Consider the following 17,528-nt stretch of genomic DNA (forward strand, 5'->3'; position numbering starts at 1 on the left):
CTCTATTAAGCTTTGCCACAGAATTGTGTGTGTCTCTGTTAACTGCTGAAAACATCCAGCTTTCATATACAGTAATGATTTATCAATTTCAAATTACTACACTACTGTTTGCCTCAAGTGAAATATTTTTGATGTTTAAAAGAAAGCAAATACAAAAGAAAATCAATATGAAGCCCAAGCTAAACTAACTCACTCTGATGGAAAAAACATCCACCAGGGTTTTCATGCAGACATGGATTTGGGTACATTTCCTGAACACACAGGAATGTCCAGGACATTTTTTGCACATGTCACAGATATATGGAAACGAAAACAACCAGTCCAAGCACACCACTATATTTTCAACTTCAGGTAACCAGTGCTGAAGAAACACACACCTTATTCAACCTCATATTGAGGGACTGCAAGCAACTGGAAAGTTTCTCTTTTTCCTGAAGATCAATATTTTTATCCAAAAGCACTTCAGTTTCTGCTCTGTTCAGCCATTCCAGTTTGTCTCTCTGTATCTCCATCTCGTCACTTAGGACCTAAAAGGTACAGAAAAGTTTTAGGGTAAAATACAATGCATACATGCTTCAGCAAAAGGAGGGAGAAGGGGAAGGTTTCCTTTAACTGCAATGTTTAGAAATTTCCCTGAAAACATGTAATAGAAAAGCTTGTATTTTGTTTTCTATGCTCTATCCAGAAACCAATAAAACATTCAGATATCAACATTTATTGCTCATGGGGAAAAAAAAGAACCCAACAACAACAAAACAACAAAAATAACCACCACAAAAACCACTGCAAATAATCAAGTTATCCATACAGCTTCACATCATGCACACTGATTCTCTTCTCCCAAGACGCTGGTTTGATCAACTCTGGATGTGTCACGTGTTTACAAAAGGCAACACACTAGCAATTAAAACTGCTGCCTGCATTCTTTTATTATCAAAAAAAACCCAATAAAACAAAACAAACAACTAAGGCTCCATTCCTAACATGCATTAGACAAGTACATGGTAGTTCACTACATGGTAGTTTACTAGTTTACTACTACTACTACCTACTACTCTTAAGGAAATGTACTCTAAAAAGTATTTAAATACTAAATATAACCTTACAACTTCATTTTGATCAACCTCCCACAGCCTTCTTTCTCTTTAAACATGAAAGTGCAGGTCAAATGCTGCCAAATAAATAAAATTAGAAAAAAAAAATAAAATAAAAGCTTATGCTGCCTGACTAAATAAGCTGTGCTATCATTTGAGCACAGTCCACAAGCAGTGGAGTAGGAATCACAAAATCTGCCTCTAGAGAACTAGAATCAAAAAACCTACAATAGCAAGTACACATTGTATTTATCCATCCCTCAACAACATCTCTGTTACACATAATAAAGTAATACTGTAAACATGGAGTTTACACTCAACATAGTATCAGGCTACAATAAGCACTATACCAAATAGTGCTTTTCCTAAATATTCAGGAGTCTGCCTCAAAATACTCTCTTTTTTTTTTCAATATACAATATCTTTTTTAATTGGAGGCTGCTCCAGAAGCTCTACTTAGAAAACTCCTTCTCATTCCCAAACTGTATTTATAGCCGATTGATCAGTTAACATCTGTTATGCCCGTTCCCCCAATATCAGCCTTTCATAATAGCTCGTCTTTCTTATTCTTTTCACCATACCCCTTGGTGAGGGGTTTGGAACACAAGCCCTATGAGGAGAGACTGAGGGAGCTGGGGTTGCTTAGCCTGGAGAAGAGGAGACTCAGGGGTGACCTTATTGCTCTCTACGACTTCCTGAAGGGAGGTTGTAGACAGGCAGAGGTTGGTCTCTTCTCCCAGGCAGCCAGCACCACAACAAGAGGACACAGTCTCAGGCTGTGCCAGGGGAGCTTTAGGCTGGATGTTAGGAAGAAGTTCTTCACAGAAAGAGTGATTGCCCATTGGAATGGGCTGCCCGGGGAGGTGGTGGAGTCACCATCATTGGAGGTGTACAGGAGAAGACTTGATGGGCTGCTTGGTGCCACGGTTTAATTGATTAGGTGGGTTGAATTGGTTGATAGGTTGGACATGATGATCTTGAAGGTCTCTTCCAACCTGGTCTATTCTATTCTATTCTCATTGTTCTTTGACTGGACAAAACAAGGTAAGCTCTAACTTTCTTTGCAGATGAGTTCTTCACCCTCCTGAACAACCCAGCAATCTTAATTAGTAACCATTCTACTGCAAACTCACCTTTGCTTAATATGATGCCATAATTGTGCATGTGTTCCTGCTTTCACAGGGCCAAACTGGTACTTACAAATTCCCTACCAGTATTTCTCTAACAAAATCTACTCTTTTCCCCTCTATTCCAGTTATACCTTTCACTTTGGGTGTTTATGTTAAGGTAGACGACAAAAACTAAATTTTCATGATAGTCAGATAGCAAATATTCTACTGGCATGAGCCCATTTGTTGAGGAAAACAAAACTGCAACTATTTTATATCAGTCCTATGCATTTGTTGGAAGCCTTTCGACCTGATTTGATCTAACATTTGTTTTTGGGAGTGTTCTTTTGTTTTTTTAATTTATAATTTTTAAATAATGAGCAAGTAGTTTCATTGGAGTGACTACTCCTTCCATTCTTTTAAGATTCCAGAAACATTCTCTTTCACACTTGCCACAAAGCAAAGGTATTCTGTCAAAGCCAGACAAAATAAACAGTAAAAATGAACACATACACAAGCATTCAACTCACTTTAAATGACCCAAAACTTTATAGATTAAAAAGCAGGTTAAACAATGTATTAGAGCTGGCCAGTAAATGGGACAATGCTGCTTACTTACCATTTTAAGCTTATTGGCCTTTTGCTAAAATTTTGACAATTATAAGAGTGACTCAGGCACATCATCTCCAATGGTATGCCCCTTACTAAATGTTATCAGTGGTAGATATATTTCTCACTTTCTAAAACCATCTTCTTGCTAGAAAACAGAGTTATCAACTCAACTTCATTATGAGATGCACCTTTCCTGTTAAAGCAATCTTATGAAATTGTTGGAGACAGCCATAATATTTCTTTGGCTATTTACAAAGTGGAAATTCCCCTCCCCAATAGCCATGTCCTGATGTGTTTCACAAGATGTATGTGTGTACACATATACATGCTAAGCAATCTTGCCTGTAATTCTTGCAAGTTTTTCTCATGGTTGAATGCAAATCTTGCGTCCATAGCATTTTCTGCACTTTCCAACCAGCAACGCAGCTCATCAAGCTTCTTTTTGTACTCTATCAGCTGCTGATTCTCTCCTTTTAGCCTTAAAAAGGGAAACAAAAACCCACATGCAACTCTGCAGTGAACACAGCACACCAGTCCCACATTACTTCAGATGCAAGCGTCATATACTTTTCAGCACTTGGAGCATTTTAAAGGATTCATTTTGGCATTCAAAGGATTCTATTCTCATCATTAAAATACAAGATACTCACAAATTAATACAACTACCTTAAAAATTGGTAAATTCCAGTTAAAAGGTCACACAATACACTTTTTAAAAGTCTGCTGGAAGCATTAAATATAAGTGACAGTAATGACAAAACCCTCAGGCCTAACCATTTTAAGACACTACAAGGCCACTGATTGTGAAAGTATTGGAAATGTCCCTAAACCCTCCAAGGGAAAAACCCCCTAAATCTCACAAAGCTTTAACAGAACTTTTGAAATGTAATAGTTAAAAAAATTTATTATATTTCTAAATGTATCAGGAGATGTTAAAAACAGAATTATGTACATAGCCTCCAAAAATAATAATAATTCCAGGGATTTATCCTTATACATTTTTTAGCAGTAAACAGAAGGGGCACCTTACATTCCCAGATACACTGAAAACTGCTGTGTTTATCTCAGACAACCTTTCTCTTTGATCTTATGCAGTAAATTTAAGGCTACTTCAAAACAGATTTTCATTTTGCTCAGAAAATACGTAGACAGATGGATTAAATCATTGCAAACATAGACCTAAAGATCTTATTCTATAGCATTGTGGAAATTCAAGAACACCACAAGTGCTTCAATTAGTGTACCAATGTACTGTACTTAGTTTAGCTTCAGCCATAGGAAGTACCTGAGTATTCCTGAATTAAAAAGTCTGGCTTAGCAATGAAATTATTTTTTAAAACAAAGGAAAATAGCAATGAAAGAAGTTTTGCTGTTGTCATTTGGTAGGTTGTATTAAATACAGACTCAACTAAGCAGTCAATTGCAAGCACATTTATGAGAGACTTGCTCCAGAAGACAGTTCAAAACACAGAGGTCTAAATGTCAGGAAAAGTCAGATAAACGACAGCGTGTATGTAATAAGAGTGTGATATCTCTCCTAGAGTCTTCTAAATGAGATTCTCCTCACCGGATCTGGTCAGACATCCCAATTCCCGATTAACTTATTACCTCTGTTTTCTCTCCATGACCTCCACAGTGATTGCTTTCCAGCGTCTGTTCAATCCCGCCAGCTTCTCCTGTAGGAAGTTCCCATCTGTAGCAGACAGTTTCTGTATGATCCCTTCCCCAGTTCTGTTCAATGCTGAAACACTAGTCTGATGGCTGCTGATTCCCTCTTCAAGTTCCTGTCAGAAACGTAAAAGCAGCACAGTTTTACTACTTAAGTGACTTTGATCTGTGGCTCAAAATATGCAGGATGAATCCTGGGTGCATATTACTTTACTGAAACAGGCAGTTAAAGCCATCTTACACGTTCCTGATTATTAAGAGTCTGTTGTTGAATTTAGTTTCATTTTCTAATGAGCATCATAAAAAAAGGACAGAATAGGCTGCCAAATACTACACAGGATCACAAAAATTCATTTAGAAAATCAGTTTTAGATTCCTTTCCTCTTACTGTACAGCACTTTCTAGTAGTGCTAACAGATGGTGTGACTTTTTTAACCAGTTCTTCTCGTAATCTATTCCCCTGATTATTGCTGTAACATAACAGTATTTTAGCTAGCATAATTGTGGCTGTGCTGCCATGGTCCCAAGGCATCACAGAAGGAAGTCAGAAGACATCAGGATCAAAGCTTTACATACACCTAACCACTACAAAACCCTTACACTGGTAGTATAAATTTCTCTGCAACTGGATCAGGAATAAGATAAATTAAGAAAGAGAAGGGTAATGTCCTAGAAGAAAACTCCAAGCAGCAACAAGGATAAAACACATACTGCGTGTTAGGTACAACATAAATTTCTTTCACAACACATACCTAACTCTTAGATAACCATATTCCCAGAAGAACTAGAAAAATAAATAAATCTGATTCTTAAAGATGTGTTTTCTTCTCCTCATTTAAAAGCAGGTAATGTAGCTCAGCTAAATAGAAAATTTTGCTCTCCCATAATGGTGGGTTAGAAACACATCTGGGAATAAATTTCCAGCACTGAAGTCTGAAAGAATAAAACTTAAAACCTTTCTAATTGAAAAATTTTCTTCTTCTATACTGCTTATGCAAGGCAAGATCTTGTAAACTTACTAGTTCAAAAAAAATAAATCTTAAAAATTGCTAAGTTATAACTGATCATTGCTGGGGTTCATTACTTTTGAGAAAAAAGTGATTTCTTAACTGATGTGGTAGTTTTAGACTATGCCTTTAAAATTCAGCTGCATTTTTAAAGCTGTAACAAAATAGAAAACAATAAAAATTATGCCAACATTTCAATTATCAAATTATCTCAAACCCATCTATACTGAGTCGTCATAAACCCCCCATATTATAAGCAGGAATTTAGCTCATCCCCTAGGATCATTTTAAACTGCAATTAAAACAAAAGTATTTTAAGAATTACCACTTTATAAAGTACAGTTGCACAGCCTCATTTCAAATCCTTATGTCTATACAGAGAAATAGGATTTTAGGCAAAAATCTAGACTTTTTCCAGCTTGCTTGTTTTCCACACAAATCATACATACCTGCTGATGAAGCCCAGCTGTCTGCAGCTCCAGGCTGCCATCTGGACCACGGGCATCGGCTAGTAACACTTCAGCTTCTGTTACCCAGTGAGAAAGGTCATTGAGATCACAGTGGAACTGCCTCCACACCTCAACCGCCTTGTCAAAGCAACTGGTTGAAAACAATGAACGGAAAAAATAGCTTAACTGTTTTGGGGAAAACAGTTGCAATTCCTACTCCAGCAGGTAAAACCTTGCCTTGTGAAAAAGAGAGGCTAGTACACAGCCTGGTTAACCAAGTCCCAGCAGTGAACACTTCCTGACATAGTAGCAGCTGGTAAAAGCCAACAGCACAGTCTGTCATTAACTTCCAGATCAAGGAAGAAAGGTCAGTCCTAAGCAAAGTTTTATTTCTATCACTGAAAAAAATAAGATTGATTATCTGTATCAAATTGGTCTGCAGAACTCTTTTTTCTTTATTATACAATGGTTCACATATCAGACAGTGTGGAACATGAAATATGATTAATTGCTATGACTTCTTTTAAATTTTAATTCATAAACTGTGAGTTGCTGGTGCCTGACTTTAATAAGTGAAAGTGACACTGATTATATGTGCAATCTGATTATGCCTGCATAAGTAGGTCTTATACCATTTCATCACACAATAATTTACCAGGCTTTTCGTTATCATTATTATTATCATCATCTTTGCAGACTCAAATTAACGTGTAGCTTACCTTATAGGGCAATATTTTCTAACACAGAACAGGCTGAATTATGAATCAGAGGGTTGTTTTTAACTAAAATGAGAATTCTGCTACATCACCAAACTAACAAAAACAGTCCATGAGTGTTAAATAAGAAAATCATGGCAAAAAGGCTTAGGGAGGATGGCTTGCTTTCTATTTGTGGATTGCTAACTCTTACGTTAGCACCAGGAAGCAAATGGGACAGACATCTCTGAGGACACAGGTCTTGAAACAAAGATGAAATCTACATTGATGCCAACAGACTGGGCAGTATCCAATTCCAAACTAATAGAAATAGTCCTCCTTAAAGACCTAAGAGGCCAGATATCTTGCTATACACAGGATGCTCTAATCATAGAACACATTGGGCTGGAAGGGACCTCTAAGATGTCATTTAGTCCAACCACTCTAAAGTAATCAGGGATATCTCCAACCAGAGCAGGTTGTTCACAACCCCATCAAGTCAGACCTTGAATGTCTCCAGGGATGAGGCCTCCACTGCCTCCCTGGGCAACCATTTCCAGTGTTCCACCACCCTCACATAAGAACTTCTTCCTAATGTCCAATCTAAATCTACCCTTGTTTAGTTTAAAACCATTGCCCCTTGTCCTAGTGCTACATGCCCTTGTAAACAGTCCCTCCTTAGCTTTCTTGTAGGCCCCCTTCATGTACAGGAAGGCCGCTGGAAGGTGCCCCCAGAGTCCTCTCTTCTCCAGGCTAAACAACCCCAGCTCTCTCAGCCTGTCTTCATAGAAGACATGCTCCAACAAACTGATAATTTTTGTGGCCCTCCTCTGGGCCAGTTCTATCAGGTCCATGTCCTTGTGTTGAAGGCTCCAGAAGTGAACGCAGTACTCCAGTTAAGGTCTAGAGCACAGAGCACAGCAAAGTAGCAAAACTGCCTCTCTCAATCTTCTGGCCATGCTTCTTTGATGCAGCCCAGGATGTAACTGGCCTTCTGAGCTGCAAGTGCACAATGATTGGCTCATATCCAGCTTATCCACCAGTACCCTTAGTTCTTTCTCCACAAGGCTGCTCTATATCACATCATCCCACAGCCTATATTTATCATCCTGACCTAGGTACAGGACCTTGCACTTGGCCTTGTTGAACCTCATGAGGTTCACCTGGGTCTACTTCTCCACCTTGTCCAGGTCCCTCTGGATGACATCCCATCCCTCTGGCATATCAACTGCACCATTCATCTTGGTATCATCTGCAAACTTGCTGGGGGTGCATTTGACCCCACTGTCAATATCACTGAAGAAGATATTAAACAGTACTGGTTCAGCAGCCCTGAAAGGCACCACTTGTCACTCCATCTGGAAATCAAGCCATTGACTGCTACCCTCTGGATACAACCATCTATCCAATTCCTTATCCATCAAACTGTTCACCCATCAAATCCATATTTCTCTAACTTAGAAGTCCAAATAAGTGACATCCATTGCCCTTCCCTGATGCAGTCACTCCATTGTAGAAAACTCACTTGGTTGGTCAGGCAGGACTCGCCCTCTGTAAAGCCATGCTTTACAGAGGGCAACTCCCTATCCTCCATGTACCTAATCAGAGCTTCTAGGAGAATCTGCTCCATGACGTTCCACAGAGGTGAGGCTGACAGGTCAGTAGTTTCCATGGTCCCCCTTTTTAAAAATGAGTGTAATGTTTCCCTTCTTCCAGTCTGTTACTGTTTAAGGGGGAACTTTAGCCTAGTCCCTGAAACTAAAATTATTACCAGTGGATACAAAAGAAAAATAATTCATTGGCTTGCTAATGGGGATATAGAGCAATGGCAGAAACAGTTCTCTCTCTCTCTTTCATCTTCTGTTGCTTCTGCTTGTAACTTCTCTCTCTCTTCCATGGCCTTGACAGGGTATCTCTGTTTTGACAACTATGTGAGGTAAGTGGAAGTAGGGAGGGAGTGGGGTAAGTGGTGAACAGTTCCCTGATCTGTCCAGGAGGGTCTGAGGAGTTTTCTGTTTATAAATTGTTAATATGTATATATATTTTACATACATTGCATATTTTGTACATACTCATTGCATTTCATGTTTCTAGATTTTAGTTTGCTTGTAAATATAGTTTCATTTGCATCCATCCCAAACTGAGCTGGTCTGGCAATTTATTTTGGGAGTAGTTTCTGCGAATTAGTTGGAGGGTAATTTCGACCCACCACACAGTCACCAGGGACTTCACCTGACTGCCAGGACTTTTCAAGTGTTATAGAGTGGCCTTGCAACTGCATTAGCCAAATCCTTCAGGACTCAAGGATGCATCTCATCAGGTCCCATACACTTACATATGTCCAGGTTCCTCAGGTGGTCATCAAGCTTGTTTTCATTTACAGTGGGAAGGACTTTGTCTCCCTGGTCCTCATCTTGTGGTCCTTCAACTCAGGAGGTGTGAGGAGATAGGTTGCCAGTGAAGAACGAGGTAAAAAAAGGTGTTCTTGAGAACATCAGCCTTCTCCTCATCTGTTGTTACTAGCTCACCATTCTTTCTCTTCTTTATTTAACTTTCCTTTTCTGGTTGACATACCTGCAGATGACCTTCTTGTTATTCTTCACACCCCTTGCCAAATTCAGCTTCAGCTGCTCCCTGGACTTCCTCACCTCATCCCTACACTACCAAGCAGCATCCCTATACTCCATCCATGATACCTGCCCCTGCTTGAACTGCCTGTGCCTTCTTGCCTTTTAGTTTGACCAGCAGGTCTGGACTCAGCCACGCTGGTCCCTTCTCTTCCTTGCCTGATTTCTTTTACCTGAGGATCAACAGCTCTTGTGCTCCATTGAAAGTCTCCTTGAAGATCTGCCAGTTCTGTTGTGCTCCCTCACCCCTGAGGACCATCTCCCAGAAGGTCCTATTGACTAACTCCTTGAAGAGCTGGAAGTTTGCTTTCAGGAGGGTCCTGACTATGCTCCTTGTTTGACTTGTATCCCTTAGGACCATAAACTCCACCAGCGTGTGATCACTGCACCCAGACTGCTTCCAATCTTGACATCCCTGATGAGGTTGCCTGTTTGGTGACCATCCCCTCAGGCAGGGCTGCATATTTCCTGTTTTAAGAAGTTACCATTGAGGCATTCCAGGAGTCCACTGGATTGTCTACAGCTTGCTATATTCCTTTTTCAGTAGATGTCAGCATGATTGAAATCCCCCAGCAAGACAAAAGCCTGTTTAGCAAAACGCCTTCTGCAGCTGGAATAAGAAGGCTTTGTCAGTAAGCTTCCCTTGATTGGGTGGCCTGTAGAAGACACCAACCACAAGTTTCCACTTGTTGACTTGGCCTCTCAACTTCCTCTTGGCTACTCTCTTCACATGCTATCCATTTTGTAGCATAGAGGGCAACACCTCCTCCTCGCTTGTCCCTTCTGAAGAGTTTGCAGCCATCAATAGCCACACTCCAGTCACAGGATTTGCCCCACCAGGTTTCAGTAATGGCCACTGTATCACAGGTTTCTGGCAGCACAGCAGCTTTCAACTCCTCCTGTTTGCTAACCGCGCTGCATGCATTTATGTAGAGGCACTTTAGCTGGGCTTTCAGCCGTATCACCTTCTTAGAGAAATGCTCCTTAATTTCATTAAGGTGTTTCACTGATGTTTACTGCTTCGGAAGCACCTGGCTCATCTCCACAAGACTTTTGACTGTGCAGCAGCGTCCAGAGGAACTGTGACAGAGGAAAAGATCTCATCTGCAGCCCATTATTTTTGTCTTAACTCCAGCAGCAAAGACTCCAGGGTTGCTGCATATATACAGATGCAATCTGAAATTAGCAGCATAAGATCAAAGATATCCAAAAGCGAACTTTAAAGAGCTACACCATTGTATCTATTTTCTTCGCTAATTAAATTCATCAGTCCCAGAATTCCTAGCAAGATTATTTTCCATCAAAAATAGATCTTGGTTTTATAGACACTCGTATCTCTTGGCACATGCAAGGTCTTTTTGTTCATTATTCTTTATGTGGACCAATTCCAATAAAGAAGAAAACCTTAAAAGTCACCATATTTTTGTGATGACCTCTTGGTTCTACCATTTCAGTTTCCAGCAGATCTTAACTCAATGCACTAGACCAACCTCTAGACTGATCCCAAATCTTAAGATCCTTTTATTTCTCTGGTACATTTTAGTCTAATTGAATATATTATTTCACAATAGTACCTCATTCCACATTTAATATAAAGACATTGTAAGTACTTAATTTAAAAGAACATTTTATTGCCTTCCTTAAAAATAGAGTTTTTAGGGGAGTTTTGAACATGTGACTTTCAGAATTGAGCATTTAATAACTTGACAGAAGGGCACCTTAAGAAATAAAGCTTCGAGTCTTGCCGTTTCTGTTGAGAGTCTACAGTTTCATCAGTACTGTCAACAATGAAACAAAATTTCACTCTGGTTCTGAGCCAGATGCACATGCTGCTATTTCACTACAGACTGACTGCACTGAAGGACAGAAGTACCAAAGTGCTGCCACTACAGCGCTGAGAATTTGCTACCAATTGCCTCCTCTGCAGGAATCCACTTGCTTCCAATTCACAACTCATTCCCAAGTCAACACTCTTAGCACCGGGGAGAAGTCCATGCCAGAAATCACAACTAGCAAACAATCGTTGTTACAAACATACACACACAAAGCGCGCGCACACACACACACACACACACACTTATTTTGGCTTGAACAGGTGTAAAGTAACATCAGCTGGATATAGTGGAGCATTTAGCAGCTTTGATAAGTAGGTTAATTCAACTCAAGCTTGGGTACATCAGAGCTTTTGTCAAAATTTCAACTACTTAGCTGGCACCCTATCACAAAACCATTACTGCCTCTGAAAGCTAAATCAATCTTTTGCTACAGATTTCAGATGCTGTATCTCCTAATATTGACAAAATCTCCACCCTCTCCAGAAACAGAAAAAAGCCAAAACTTATTAAAGAGACAGTCTTATAGCTTTCTTGCTTACACTTAGGGCAACACTAAGAAAGGCAAGGATATACTTGGCTGGAAGTTGTTCTTATTAACAGGAAGAGTATAAAAATACTAATGCCAAAACACAGCATTATAATATTAAACAAATATTGTCTTCATTAATCCAAGTACATCCTTCTATCATTAATGCAACACTTAATATACTAATTAAGCTACACACCATTTAGCTTAAACTGCCAGTCCAGCAGGCCCTTTCATATGAAGATTGCACTAAATGTTATTCTCATTACAATGCAGAGCTTTACAAACTTTATTAAGTTCATGATTAATTTGTATTCAGTAAATGTATTCAGTGAGAATGTAATTTGTTGCATAAACATTGAACTTATTACTCCTTCAATACACTTACCTTTTTCAGTGGAAAGAGAAGGTTTCTGGTTAAATCTGGCTACTTAATTAAATAAAATTTGAATAGTAAATGAAATTGTACTCATAGAAGGATAATACTAGTAAAAGCTTTCCAATTACATTATGGGGGATGAATGCAGAACTAAAACTTAGTGTGTGTCATATCTATGAAGACAACAAGATAGCTGCAGGCACATAAATAGATGGACACCAGATTCAGGAGTCATTGTTACCAAATATGGCAGGTGTCCACAGGCAGCCAGAAAGAGCACAGAAAGTGGTACCAACTGGCACCAGTATTTGTATTTGTTTCCAGATTAACACAGGGAAATAACAGTGCCTGCTGATTTGTTACATTGATTCTTTGCCGACTCAGTGGCCCAGAATTTCTGTTAAGTCTATGCTTAGTCAATAAAACCAACCGATTTTTATGTTCCTACACATACATAAGTTTGTGTAATATATAATCTTCCTAAAAAACAGCCCTTCAAAATACATAGCAAATGTGTGTATCATCAGATTTTTGGCGCTACAAAGTGAGTGAACATGGCTAGAAACTACTTTGTGCTCTACAGAACTTCTGCATTAACCATCACGTTATACCACTATTAAAATGTAAATACTGTAAAAGCAAATTAACTAGAGTACAAGTCTTTCTATAAAATAATTTTCAGTCAGTAAGGTTGTTTTGCTTAGTGGCAATCTCAGTGTCCAATGCTGCTTGCAGTGTGAGCACCTTCAGCTTAGTGGTTTAGTTGCATAATATATTCTAAATTAAGCATAAATAACAATGATGTTGAGATGCTGGAAGGTGTCAAGGGCAACAAAGCTGGGGAGGGGTCTGGAGCACAGCCCTGTGAGGAGAGGCTGAGGGAGCTGGGGTTGCTTAGCCTGGAGAAGAGGAGGCTCAGGGGAGACCTTGTTACCATCTACAACTACCTGAAGGGAGGTTGTAGCCAGGTCTCTTCTTCTAGGCACCCAGCACCAGAACAAAAGGACAGAGTCTCAGGCTGCGCCAGGGGAGGTTTAGGTTGGATGTTAGGAAGAAGTTCTTCCCAGCAAGAGAGATTGGTGATTGGAATGGGCTACCCAGGGAGGTGGGAGTCACCATCCCTGGAGGTGTTTAGGAAGAGCCTGGATTAGGCATTTGGTGCCATGGTTTAGTTGATTAGATGGTGCTGGGTGATAGGTTGGACTTGATCTCTGAGGTCTTTTCCAACCTGGTGTATTCTGTAGCAACAGAGAATGCTGCTGAGTAACTTGCTGAACATGTACTTTCACAGAATCACACAACCACAGAATGTTAGGGGTTGTAAGGGACCTCGAAAGATCATCTAGTCTAACTCCCGCTGCCAAAGCAGGATCATCTATACCACATCACGCTGGAATGCATCCAGGTGGGTTTTGAGTATTTCCAGAGAGGGAGATTCCACAACCCCCTGGGCAGCCATTAACCATTTCTAACTTAAAATGCCTGACACACTTTTCCATGTCTGACTAAGTGGTATTGAGCTTGGTTTTAAACATTTAAAGTTGATTCAGATATGTATTATCAGTTTAGAGCATCTTGTGCAATGGATGAGGAAATATCAAAGCTGAGTTTACTTTCCTTTTTCCTGCTTTTTTGGCATACATAAAATTACAACTATTTGATGTTTGTGGAAAGAAAATGAGAGATGCATTTTTCTTAAGTGCCTATTTCACTATTCTCTTGTTCTCTCAACCACAGCATTTTATAATATGACCATCTCTCATCTTCGATTACCTACAAAGATTACTGGCAACTATCATATGTCCTATACTTTAAAACCCCCATCCTTTCAAACTTCTACTTTCATTCAAAAACGGCTGTGAATTATTTGATAAAAGATACCATACTCAACATTTTTCTTCTGAAACTTTGCTTTGCAATACCTTTGCAAACACTTTTTTAAATTATTATTTTGTATACAAACTATTCCATTTTCTGCTGTAGAAGAAATCAGCTTCATATAAGGACCCAAACTATGATTTGCATATTCACTGTTTTGTCATACAGTAATTCTGGCAATTATTGTGCAATACTAACATATTAAAGCTGATAACTCCCAAACTCTTCATTATCATCATTAAGGCTCCTTTGTAAAAACTTATTTTCAAATACATAGAATATTTACCACATGGTCACAGAAACCAAACATCTTTGACTTACCACTTACGATCATTGTACATTCTATTAACTCTGTCCCATTCCGCGTTCAGCTGGGTCAATGCATCTCCTATTTGTATTGCCTCAGGTCCAGATGCTTCTAATATAACATCAGGCTGTTTCTCATGTATAACTGCAATTTGATCCCCAAGTTTATCCAAAATATCTTTTATGTTCTGCAAGCAGAGTGATTACAAAAACCATTGAACACCCGAAGGAAATAATAGTAATAAAAAAACAATCATAAAGTCATTTCCTCAAAATTACAGAGCAATAGGGATCAGAAGGGACCTCCAGAGATCATAGAGCCTCTGCCAAAGCAGGATCACCTAGGGCAGGTTGCACAAGAACACTTCCAGGTGGGTTTTGAATGTCTCTAGAGAAGGAGGCTCTACAACCTCTCTGGGCAGCCTGCTCCAGTGCTCCATCACCCTCACTGTAAAGAAGTTTCTCCTCCTGTTTCCAAAAATCAGTACCTACAGTAAGATCCTGACCATCAGCATCAGATTAATTCAGTTTTACAAATGGACTGAATAGTCCATTTTAAGCATGTGTCCTTTTCATTTTTTTCACAAAAAGGATAAAACAACTTTATATATCTAATCTGTTTTTGAGGTAAATAGGCATGACCTCCTTCTCAAAACATTATCTTCATTATTAAACCCATCTGCCTGTGTCATGAAGACAATGTGCACGTTCCTTCTTATGTAAAAAATTAACCAAAAAATGTCACTTCTTTATGATTCATGTAATCTCCCCTACACACAGAAGTGCAAAAGCGTAAGCTATAAAGCTTCAGATTTAAATGACAAAGTTAAAGCAGTATTTCTCAAATATGAGTGATATATGAAAATATCTTTAAACTAGATGCTGTTGTAAGACAAACATTCCATGTAGGACAAGTATTCTATGCTAGCAGTAGAATTTACTTACCTTTTTTAATTTAAAACAGTACCATTTCTGAAAGTTCTATGCTTTGCTATTTGCTTCCTCAGAATATACCAAAATTTCAAAATCAGATGAGGTCTCCACACCAAAATGGCATTTTTTAAACACACCTTAATATAGAGGTCCAACTACATTGCACCACGCCATGTGGAATTTTCAAACACAAGGGTTTTTTTGTGGGAATCTCTGTACTGTATTCCTTAACCAGGACTCATACTTAACTCACATTCGACAGGAGGATACAGTATTTTCAAACATGCTTTCTTCATCCCCTTTTGAAGAAGGGCAAATCCTTAAGTACTACCTCATTATTATTCACACAAGTAAATCCACTGGCTGACAATGAGAAATGGGAGATGAAAATTGAGTATATATTGATGCTTTGCTAATCAGCACAGGTACCATCTTATGCCCTGATATATAGCTTCATACAGAAGTCAAGAATCTCCCTTTCTCCCTATTCTTAATTAAATTCTTTCTCACATGGGACAGATTAGCAGCAGTGTTAAGGAGATCAAGCAGGACCATAGGAGATTGGCTTTGTCTTTTCTCTATATATCATGTAGAGTACGTGATAAAAACCACAATTTCTCTAACAAGAGATGTTACATTCTTTTCCATCAACCTCCCACCCAGTTTCCACACTGTTCCACTTTGTATCCAGACTCTGCATAGAAAGAAATTTAAACAAGAATTTTGTAGCTAAATTTTCAATGCATATTGATCCAGCATATACTGAGGTAAAAATACAAATACAGCTACACAGTTGCTACAATGGCCTTTTTTTCTTCTGCTATTCCCATCCCTTTTTCTTCCCTCAGCATACAATGCTTAGACATTCAGTACCTTCAGTGCATCTTCCTGAGTTGAAAAATCTTCATAGATGCCAATATTTAGCTCAGGTGCATTCAGCAGCAGTTCAACATCAGCCATGGCCAGCAAGACTTTGTTGATTTCAACCAAGTATTCAGCCGAAAAAGGTAAGGTCCTAACTTCTGCAAAGTGGCTTTTTAACCTCTGCTGGACAGGCGTTGCCTAAAACCATGAAAGCTCATTTTACATTTCAAAGAACAAGTAATGAAAAAAAACAACCCACCTAAGACAAAACTACTTCAGCAAGGTGTCTCCAGAATAGAACACTTTTCTACGTTAAAAGACAAAACAAAGGCCTTTCCATCAAAATTGCATAAAGCTGAAAGTCCTGCAGAAAACTCTTTCTGTATTTATTTTAAAAAGAGAAAATTGTAGATGCATCATAATGACCCTGTATCATTCCTCATTAGAACTCTGGGTAGTGGGAAGGACACTGGTGAGGATTAAGTTAAGAGAAGCAGCATTTCTGGAACTTACACTTCTTGATTGAGCCTGTAGCTAGTTATAATTACAACCCACTGCCTCCTTCCTTCATTATCAGGTCTCCCAGAAGTTAATCTACTGAAGCAGCTTTTTCTTTCTTGGTTTGTTTTTTTTCCCTCTCCTCTCCACACTCTTTCAATAAGCATCCCCACTCCCAAGCATTTTTTAAATTAGTGCTCCACCAGTACCACAATATGCTTTTTGCAACAATAAGAGACACTTAACTCCTCAAGAGCTCAGCAATTCTTATCTAACTGTGGCTGTGAGACTGCACTATCTAGCCAAATACCATGTTAGCAGATAAAAAAAAAAAAAAAAAAAGGCAAGAAAAGTAATTTAATGGCTCTTTTTCTTAATCACAATGATTTAGATCCAGGACATCATTTAGGAAACCAGCTGCAAGAAGCTAAACTCTGCTCTGCATGGCAAAGATAGTAGATGCAGGTGAAACAAATACATCAAAAATCAATAGCAGCTTTCTGCTTACAAAAAAGGCATCTTGTGCAACAGGATTCTGTTACCATCTCTGAAAACAGCCCAGTTCCTTAAACTCAGCAACTGAAAAATAAAGCTGCCACCAAATACTCAAGAATTCAAACAACTTTTAAGCCACCATCCTGTACTCAGTGAATTTGAGTCAAACAAGACAGACACACTCAACTGTAAAATTTACTAACAGCTGAGAATAACTTTAAGGGCATGAAGAATAAATCCACATTTTCAGTGATTTCAGCCAGTGAATTTTATTTTGCAGTTAGTCTGCAAAGCACAACTGACCAACAGTAAAATATTAAGCCCCACCACTAACAAGGCTGTTGCAAAACACATCCACCTATATCTGAGGATTTCAAATATGTCAAATTAACTGGAACCTAGCATATGCAGCATGTGTAGTGCAAGAAGGCAAAAAATGAGAACTGCAGCAGAAAGGGTACGTTCATATATTTGCTATTCAGGATTTCTTCTCATGTACTAAATGCTCCTAAGGGTTTTATTTGGTTTGTACTAGTTTGGGGCATTTTTGTTT

At 38.9% G+C, this 17,528-nt stretch overlaps 1 protein-coding gene across 1 annotated transcript in view; it reads right to left on the reverse strand.

The window, feature by feature from the left end:
* Positions 1 to 17,528, reverse strand: part of UTRN (utrophin) — a 387,861-nt gene that overhangs the window by 221,735 nt on the left and 148,598 nt on the right. Inside the window, exons 41-46 of the mRNA XM_054162750.1 lie at positions 15,992 to 16,180; positions 14,201 to 14,373; positions 5,940 to 6,090; positions 4,424 to 4,599; positions 3,158 to 3,293; positions 378 to 527 (exon numbers count right to left, since the gene is read on the reverse strand). Coding sequence (XP_054018725.1) covers positions 378 to 527; positions 3,158 to 3,293; positions 4,424 to 4,599; positions 5,940 to 6,090; positions 14,201 to 14,373; positions 15,992 to 16,180 — 975 coding nt within the window. The remainder of the gene's footprint in view (positions 1 to 377; positions 528 to 3,157; positions 3,294 to 4,423; positions 4,600 to 5,939; positions 6,091 to 14,200; positions 14,374 to 15,991; positions 16,181 to 17,528) is intronic.

This window comes from Dryobates pubescens, chromosome 6 (genome assembly GCF_014839835.1).
Source record: "Dryobates pubescens isolate bDryPub1 chromosome 6, bDryPub1.pri, whole genome shotgun sequence".
Classification (NCBI taxonomy): Eukaryota; Metazoa; Chordata; class Aves; order Piciformes; family Picidae; genus Dryobates; species Dryobates pubescens.